This window comes from Neophocaena asiaeorientalis, unplaced genomic scaffold, assembly GCF_003031525.2.
Source record: "Neophocaena asiaeorientalis asiaeorientalis breed wild unplaced genomic scaffold, Neophocaena_asiaeorientalis_V1.1 scaffold278, whole genome shotgun sequence".
In the NCBI taxonomy this organism is placed as follows: domain Eukaryota; kingdom Metazoa; phylum Chordata; class Mammalia; order Artiodactyla; family Phocoenidae; genus Neophocaena; species Neophocaena asiaeorientalis.
Genome location: NW_020174431.1, coordinates 521,465 through 530,979, shown reverse-complemented (window position 1 = coordinate 530,979; position 9,515 = coordinate 521,465). Strand labels below are relative to the sequence as shown.

At 47.0% G+C, this 9,515-nt stretch overlaps 1 protein-coding gene across 1 annotated transcript; it reads left to right on the top strand.

Annotated features, from left to right (window-relative positions):
* The first annotated feature begins 73 nt into the window (after positions 1-73).
* Positions 74-8,696, top strand: KLF6 (KLF transcription factor 6). The gene is made up of 4 exons (XM_024756883.1): positions 74-397; positions 3,133-3,706; positions 5,090-5,213; positions 5,677-8,696. Exons 1-4 carry the CDS (start codon positions 194-196, stop codon positions 5,726-5,728), a joined length of 954 nt encoding a protein of 317 aa, XP_024612651.1. The 5' UTR covers positions 74-193; the 3' UTR covers positions 5,729-8,696.
* Positions 8,697-9,515: the final 819 nt, after the last annotated feature.

Here is a 9,515-nt window from a genome sequence, read left to right as displayed (position 1 = left end):
CACGTGGGGAGATGGGGGGGGCTGGGCGGGGAGGAGGGGAGGCTGGCAGCGGAGCTTTGAATAGGGAAGTTTTGCAGGGGTTACGTTTGCAGTCAGTCCGGTGTTTGCAAATATTGTGTGGGCTCGCGAGCGAGTCTCCGGGCTCCGGTAGGATCCGAACCCGCGGCGCCTAATTGCTGCCCACTGAGTTTGCATGAACTTCCCCGGCGCTGCAGGCACGGCTGCTGCGCTCCCGACTCCAGACCGCACACCTCCCTGTTTTTACAACAGCAGTGACTGTCTTTTCCAACCCGACATGGATGTGCTCCCAATGTGCAGCATCTTCCAGGAACTCCAGATTGTGCACGAGACTGGTTACTTCTCGGCGCTGCCCTCCCTGGAGGAATATTGGCAACAGGTAAATAGGAATTTTCATGGGCCAGGTGCCCGGGTGCGCCGAGGAGGGAGTGCATGCACTCACCGACAGGACGGTGTGTGGTTGGAGGTGCATTTCTTTTTCTTCTTTTTTTAATGGTTCGGGTAAATTTTTTAAAAATTAAAATAATTAGTCTTAAAACGTACTTCTGCTGCCTCCGGTGTGGAAGGCACTTTAAAGGGGCCTTTTACAGCGTGGAGCGGAGTTGTCATTTGAGTGGGGCGCAGCAGTGCTTCGTCGCTTGGAGTGTTTTTGCCGTTTCAGGGGCTTATGAACTGCGTTCTCTGGAGGGCAGACCCAGCTCCGCGGCCTGATCCCGGCCCTAGCCCTTGGCAGAAGTTTGCTGCTTGTACCAGCTCCAGACTTCACAGCTGGATCTGGTCATATGAACTTGCAAGGACTGCCAAGGGTGTTTTTTTTTTTTTTAAGGGATTTTGGTTTTGTTTTGCTTTTTGGTGTTTGTACGTGGAGATTTTTTTTTTAATTAAGGATTTCACCAGCGAAACATCCACCAGCTCCTTTTCTCTACCAGGCCATTTTCAGTTTCTTTACCTTCTTGGGAATCCTTAAGATATGCCTCGATCTGCCTTGTTTTTCTTAACCTGCTTCTTTTGTTGACCAGAAAAAAGAAAAAAAAAAAAAAACCCAATGTTTGCACAACCAGTGACTTATCAGTCATATGACAATGAGCCCCGTCCGAATTGCTTCAAGTCAGAGTTTGGGAAGAAGAGTCTCTGTTTCCGGCATTTTTTAGTGGAACTGGAATTTTTGGCATTGGACATTTAAGAAACAATTTTTCCCCCTTCTAATGCGTTAGGATTACCTGAAGGGAGAGAGATTCTGACACTTGTCTCATTATCTTTAAAGATAGAAGGAAGGTTTGGGGTTTTCTCTGTGCTGCTAAGCAGTTTGCTTTTTTGTCACAAAGTGAATTAGCAGATCAAATATATATTGTGGGTTTCAAAGCCTAGAAGGCTTGTAGGGGAGATGAAATGCAAAGTGTTAACAACCTTCACATGCCTGCTTAATTGTTCCCAGCCCTTTGCTGCCTCCCTCTCCCCTCCAGGCTTTTCCTCCTAAAGAAGCTGCTTCCTAGGACGTGATTGAAATTGATCTAAGTAGTTTCCTTGGGCATTTGGGATTTGGGCCACAAGCCAGGCTGAGCTCTTGGTTGCCTTCAGAGGCTTTTAAACTCTCCCTGAGAGCTTCCTTCTGGTCCCCAGAGCTCATCAGCATAATGGAGATTTTAAATTAGCCAGATTATTAAAGTTTAACAAGATCTCAATAAACGTGCTTTCCTTTTTCTTTGGAACATCCATAGAATATCTTGCTGTCTCTCCGCAGAACACTCTAGTGTGCTTTGTAACCCAGACGTCTAATTTTAGGGGTAAGGAGAAAACAATGATTGTTTTTTCCCCCTCTGCTTGCTAGGTGAGGAGGGGGAGGGGGAAGGGTCTATTCTGATAGCAGGCACACTGCTAAATAACCAAGCGGGAGCCCTTTGGGTGGGCTTTGCTAGTCCTGAAAATGATTTGCTAAAAAGAGCAGAGTTTGCTGTAGAAATCTAAAGCTGTGGAATTGCAGTAGTATAGACAGCCTTATATGGACATGCAGACAGTTGATCCTAGTGAAGATAAGGGCAGACATAATTTAAACCTAAAATGTTTCCTACCGTTTTTATTTTCCAGTGGCTAGAAAGTTTGAGATGGTGGGGAGAGGGCATGCTGGTCTCTCGGCAGTTGTAGCTTCTGGAAAGGTTGGTTGTGGGGCTGGGGGGGCACTCTGGCCATGACACGCTGCATGTATATTTGAACCGGGTCCTTTTTTGGCCGCTGGTCAGAATTTCAAAAGGAAGTCTCCTTTGGCATTGTGTGAAAGAAATAGAGTGATGACTCATACAGTTGTACTCTTGGCCAGTAGATAAAGTTCTTGTCCATTGTGGGACTCCCAGCAGGGCTGCGGAGGAATTTCCCCTCCTGCATCCTTTACAATAGCAGATGGCCATTCTGGAATGGTTTCTCCACTCCTGTTGTTGTTTTCCTCTGACCACTGTGGAAGTCATTTAAGTTGTGTGTGCGCATGGCCCTGCACTTGGGAATGGCATTCTTTGAAAGCCTATTAGGTCTGGGCTCCGCAGGAAACGGGTGGTTTCTCTGCAGCTCCTTCCTGACCCTAGACCATCAGCTGGCTGCGTCTGCTCACTGAGTATGGCCTGTGCTGTCAGCGGTTCTCCAGAGGGAGACACATGCCATGTCAGAGCACACTGTGTTGAGAGCAGCAAGCCCTCTGTCTGTGCCTCTGGAAGGCGGATGCCTGGGTTTCCTTGTTGCACAGGGTTCTTGACTGTCAGATAATATGGTTAAACCTGTCCGGTGGGGGCAGGTCTGAGGCTGGTATTCTTTGTGTGGCTTACAGAAACTTATTAGAAACATCAACACTGTAACTATAACAAAAACTGGCTCAGTGACCATCAGCCATTTGTGGCCATTGGTCCAACTTGGGGAAGCGGGGAGAGGTTTCACCTCTGGTTTTTCTTCTGAATGTGTACCCATTCCTAGAAACAGCTTTCCTCTCACTCTGCTAAAGACACGGATTCTTGTAGTGACAAGGCCACAGTTTATTTGCCCTTGACTCCTGCATGTTTTTGGAAGTGCGCTTTCGGTTCGTTTTCGGTAGTCGTCACAATCACGTGCCTTCTTGTGGTTCCTTTCGCACAGACCTGCCTGGAGTTGGAACGTTACCTCCAGAGCGAACCCTGCTATGTGTCAGCCTCCGAAATCAAATTCGACAGCCAGGAAGATCTGTGGACCAAAATCATCCTGGCTCGGGAGAAAAAGGAGGACTCGGACCTGAAGATGTCCTCCAGTCCCCCTGAGGATGCACTCAACAGCCCCGGCTTTGGCTACAACCTGGAGACCAACAGCCTGAACTCGGATGTGAGCAGTGAATCCTCCGACAGCTCCGAGGAGCTCTCACCCACCACCAAGTTTACCTCTGACCCCATCGGCGAAGTTTTAGTCAATTCGGGGAACCTGAGCTCCTCCATCACCTCCACGCCCCCTTCCTCCCCAGAACTGAGCAGGGAGCCGTCCCACCTGTGGGGTTGCATGCCGGGTGAGCTGCACCCTCCCGGGAAGGCACGCAGTGGGACTGCGGGGAAGCCCGGCGACAAGGGCAGCGGAGACGCCTCCCCAGACGGCCGCAGGAGGGTGCATCGGTGCCACTTTAACGGCTGCAGAAAAGTTTACACCAAAAGCTCCCACTTGAAAGCACATCAGCGCACCCACACAGGTCAGTCCCTCCTGCGACCCGGGCGCCGCTGAATTAATTGCACCAGCCCTGGGAGGGGGCCGGGGCTCCGCAGGAGGCTGTCAGAGCAGACACGTCCTCACCTCCTTTCTTCCCTCAAAAGAGTTGGGTCTCTGGGGAGGACAGAGTAGGCGCTGAAAGACTGGACATGTGTGCCCGATGAATGGTTATCGCTTTCAGATTAAACAAACAAGAGGTAAATCACATTCTCTGTCTACACCGAGTACCCCACCCACTCCAGCCACCTGAGTTATCAAGGCCCACTGTGCAGTCTGCAGAGTCTGTGTACAGTGCTACTCGGAGTTGCCTCTGATTTTTGGAAATGAAGCTCGAGGGTTGGGAGAGGGTGGCCGGGCTGTGTGGCGCAGGTGGGTGCCGGACAGCGTGTGGGGTCTGAGCTAGACCCATCGACTCTGTGCGAAGCAGTATCATCAGCAGGTACTTAGTGAGAATTTCTCTGTGTATCATGCTGCCTTTGTTTTCTGATGCCAACTTTAAAAAATAATAATAACTTCTTAATGAAATATCACAGTCTAGAGAATAGTTCCATTTATAGTTACCATGACAGTCTAGGATGACTGGTGAAGCATCACAGAAATTTTGGAGCTGGAAGCGGTCTTAGAGATCAAGTCATGCAAACTCTCGTGTTACCAATAATGAGAGGAGATCAGGATCCTGAAACAGCTCAGGGCAGAGCCAGGATCAGGACCTGGGTACCCTGGAACCAGGCTACTGACTGTGGCAATTGTTTTTTATATTCTCAGGTAGCACTTTTAGTGAAATCATATTTGTAATCCGACCAAGGGATAAAGTCGACTGGGTCTTTTGCTTGTCATTTAGAAAGTGTTTTGAAGACCTTGGAATGGGGTTTCCCAGAAACTCATGACCTCAGTTTTGGAGAAATATAGTTTCCCGAGGAAACTACAAAGCCTCATTCCACAGGGAAGTGAGTAAGGAACAAAATAAGTGCTTGAGAGAAACCGTTTCCATGGAGAAAGAAATAAAACCCAGCCCTGGCCAAGGCCACGGGTCCAGTGGGCTGACACATCACCTCAGAAGTATTTCTCCCGTCTGAGTCATTGTCATTCTTACACGTTCACTCTGATTACGGTCATGTGGGCCCTGCCAAGCCTGGGTCTCTTCCCCAGCACTTGGAGGCCCAAGGCTAGGTCAGGAAAGAGCCCCTGCCTATTACCTTGGGAGGGCCGGCTCCCAGCGCTAACTGAGGTGTATTCTGAGTTCCTGAAGTCAGTGGCCTCTGGGCCTGCTCCTGAGTGGACTTTCCCGCCCCGTGTTGGGGTAGCAGGGCCCTTCCCTCACTGTTCAGTGAAATCATGGCGTGCCTGTCGTGTGCTTTCTTCCCAGGAGAAAAGCCTTACAGATGCTCATGGGAAGGTTGTGAGTGGCGTTTTGCAAGAAGCGATGAGTTAACGAGACACTTCAGAAAGCACACTGGTGCCAAGCCTTTTAAATGTTCTCACTGTGACAGGTACGTGCATGAACAGCAGGGGCGCGGCGGTGCCATCCCCGGAACGGAGTAGGCATGCAGTCACCCTGCAGCAAGGCAGCCGTCTTCCCGGCCTGCACTGGCATCTCTCTTTTCAGCCCAGGACTTTTTAAAAAGGCTCTAATATGCCACTCGTCCAGGTTAGGAAGCACCGTGTACCGAGTGCACTGAGAATAGAATGATTTTGTTCACACTTTCTGAAGATTGGCCCTTTAACAGTTTTCAAATTTGAAGGCTGGGCAGTAAAGTCAGGTCACATTCCCAAGAGCTGATTGGCAACCTCCTTGATGTATACTCCTGCCCCGAATGTGGATGGGGCTGACTCAGCATGATGACTCCCACCCCCAATGGAGAGGGCTAATTTAGCTGGGGGGGTGCACGAGCAGGAGGTCTGTAACTGACGGGGCTGGAGACCTAACGTCTGGGACCCCGATTCTCTCTGCAGGTGTTTCTCCAGGTCCGACCACCTGGCCCTGCACATGAAGAGGCACCTCTGAAGGGGCAGAGCATCGACTCCTGCGGGCTAAAAAGGCTTCCAGGCTGAGACGGCCGTGGAAGGAGGGTGCGTGTTCCAGCCAAAGCCATTTTGCACCCTACCCGGTCGCCTCCAGGACCTACTGGGAAGGTCTTTCGAGGGCGAAAAAAGTCATGTCCGAAGCGGCAGAGCACCCAGGGTGTGTGGTGTTTGGGTGGCCCTGGCCTCGCCACTGGTACCTATCCTCTGAGTGGTCCCTAAGCCTTTGCCGTGAGCATGTGCACTGAGAATGTTAGTGGTGGGTGGGCTGTATGTGGAGGGTCTCCTACAGACTGTGTGACGAGACAGAGTCCTTTCCCTTGCGAGGCTGCAAGAGACAGAAAAAAAACATAGTTTGAATGTTTTGTGTGTGAGGCGTGTTCCATGAGATGAGATGGCCGCCAATCATTTCCCGGGGCGGGGTGGGGGTGGGGGGTGGTGTAGGTAGAGTCTGCGCCTTAGAGGAAAAAAAAGAAAAGAAAAAAAGAAGGGAAAATGTGGAGGGCAGGCGTGGGCGGTCAGGACCCGGGAGTGGCGAGTGGGTGTAGTGAGGGGAGCCCCTTTCCCTCTAGTGTGTGGCGAGAACTTTCGGTGTCTGGTTCAGCTGTGTGAAGTGAGTAGCTTCTGCTACTCTCTGAGACAAAGTTCATTTGTTACCCATTGTATAAGCTGTGTATCTACAAATATAGTACATTGATAACTTTTCCTTCTAAGACAAAAGTAATGCATGGTCTGGGGAATTATCTGCTTTTCCATTTTTAAATCAGGACTACAGTTTTGATTCCAGTTCACTGAGCAGCTAAGATACAATTGGTTGAATTTGGTGACCCCCTAGCCATCTGGGCTTGGCAATACACAATCCTTCCCCCCTTCAATTTCATAACACTCCCCTTCCAGAGAGGCATTGTGCAGCATAGGACTATTTTGTAAATGGTTCGAATTTGAATTACCTTTTTGGAGAATTTCGTGATGCCCTTGAAAGATGTTGGACACGAGTTGGGTGTCCAGGACACTAGGGCTGGGAATTGCTGGTCTAATGTCTCATTAGACTCAGAACCTAAAATTTTTCTCAGTTGGGTGGATAAAACCACTAAAGCTTAGAAACTGTTTTCTCATGCAGCTAAGTTTCTCTTATTTATGCCTTGAGGACTAATTTCTGGTTTTCTAGCTGTTAATGCACTGTAGATCTTAACAATGGTGCCTTACGCAAGTGGCCCCTTATGTAGGGGTCTCGTACAGGGGTATGGGTGATGCATGCTTTATTAAGGCTCTTTTTTCACCTGGCTTTGTACTGTATCAATATATAATACAGAAAAAAAATCTCTTTAAGGTCCTCCTTCACAAAGTCAAATAGATGAAAACCCCCCAAACAAGTCAGTATTTACTCAGTAGTTTAGACAACTTGACTGTCAGTGTTAAAGTGGAAAACATGTGATAATTGGAAAATCAGACCATTTCTGCCACCGTGAGACTTCCGTATAGACTTTGCACAACAGTTGTACAGATCATACACCGGCTGTGTTTAGTATGTAACATTTTCACACGTATTAAAGATACAGAAGTATAAAAAACAATGTATTTGCTTAAAAGGCACAAGTTTCTCGCGTATCTATCTAGCTATCTGTTGGTAACACAGAAAGTATATTACTTTTTTTTTAAAGTGGGCGAAATTCTTGTGTATGTATATTTGTGTGTACAGTATGTGTATGTGTGTATGTGTGTGTATATATATATACATATTAGATAATATATACATATTTTTTTAAGGAGAAATTAGAATGTCTAGCTAGAAAATTCCACAGCCTGTGAAGACATATTTCAAAATGGCCACAAAGGAGGTAAACATGAGAACTCTAACTTTTATAAAGGCTTTCCCTTTAATTTAACAATTTGCCACAGGCTCTTGGCATCAAATCTCTTCCAGACTGCCAACTCGCTCATCATAATCGGCAGGTCTGGGATAGGGTACCTTCACCATTCAAAACTGGCATGAACGGAATACTAGCCCGGTCGTTGGTCTCAGACACACTAAGGTTTTGATTTTGAATGTCAGCTTTATTGAAAATCGAGCCTAAGAGTAAGCTAATCACAGGGATTCCTTTTTAGAGCACTTTTTATGCAGATGAAGCTATTTTTTTCCAGCACATAGATTCTTCCAGTTTTCCAACGAGTAATTTCCCTGAATTGGCACACCGCAGCATGGACAGCTGATCCTCCATCCAGCTGCTGGCTCATGGGTGTGGATCTTTCCTTTATATATATTTATATATATATATATATATATATATACACATATGAGTCTGGCTGGGCTGGTATTTTGTTTGGATCTTCCTGGAGATGAGCAATGGTGAAAGCTCACATAACTGGTTTTTTTTTTGTTTTTTGTTTTTTTTAATCTGGGCTGATGGATACATTTACCTAAAGAACTCATTTCATATTGCTGAGGGGGGAAATGCACTTTTCTTTTGGCAATTCCAAATCCAGGCACTTGATTTACTGGATTTTGGAAAACTCCTTTTTTGGCCCTGCTGTGTGCTTAGCCATAACAATTCCATTCAGCAAGAAGGTAAACAAAAGACAAAAAAACTTGCACTGGCTTGTCTCACTTATGAAACACCATGGAGTGGTTTGATTGGGTGGGGCTGGGTGCCACGTATGTCAATGCCTGTAATTTTCCTAATAAGCAAGTACATAAAGAATTACATTCTGTTCAGGTGATAACTGAGCCTCAATCAAGCAGAAACTTTTTGCTTGACGTTAAAAAAAAAAATTTCTATTAGTGAAATTTCTTTTTTTTTTTTGAAGCACCCTATTATCTAAAAAAATCTTTGTAAGATTTTTGTAAAATTTTGTTTTACAAGATTTTATTTGAAATTGTTTTTTGCAAGATTGTTATATTTCTGTATGAATGTATTTTTTATTGGAATAACATAAAAGAATTCTTATCAGCATCTTGACTCTGGTTCAAAGGTGGAAATAGGAGCCTGGGGTTGCTCCCCTGATGGGCACTGAATTCTCCTCCAGAGACTGGCCACCAGGCCTTGGGGCACAGGAGGAAACACTTGCTGTGTTTTATCTTCCTGTCACTCCAGCCAGGAGAATAAATTGCAGAGGCATCCGCAGAATGTGAAACAAACACCTCCCTTTCACTTCCGCATGCTCCTGCAGCCCTGTTCCACAGAGGCGGTCAGAGCCCGGCAGCCGCTTCTGACCTGGCCCGCACACCTGGCTGAGATGTCACCCAAGAGGGTGAAAAGGACACAGTTGGGACAGCAAGCCCTGAAGCCATCCCCCTGGCCTTCAGTCCACTCTTCTTACCTACCCCCTCCCACTCTGGTCAGCCCAGCAAAATAGGGCAGAAGGTAAAAGATTGTTTACATGATCACCAGATTTTTTTTTCTTGAGGTAAATGGGATGCATTCAAATGCAGAGTTTGTTCCAAAACAAAATAGCTTTTGGTTCTCTAGAAACATTTCCTGTGAGCAGCATTAGATCTTAGTTCTTCTGAGCGGCGAGTGGCAAACAAGTTTGTGTTGAGTTCATATTAAGCTCCTCAGTAGTGACAGTAAAATCAGTGTGTGCTTTCTAGAAGGGGCTATAGGATGATGGACATTTCTGAGGCAATGAGCTTCTTAACCTTGTTCTTAATTTAAGGACGTTCTCTGGTTGCTGGAAGGGCTCACTGCCTCTTGTTCCTAGCAGATCTTCATTTTGCTGCGTGGGCAGAGTTTACACGAGCCGCTTTTAATTTGATAATTGGGGAGGGGAAG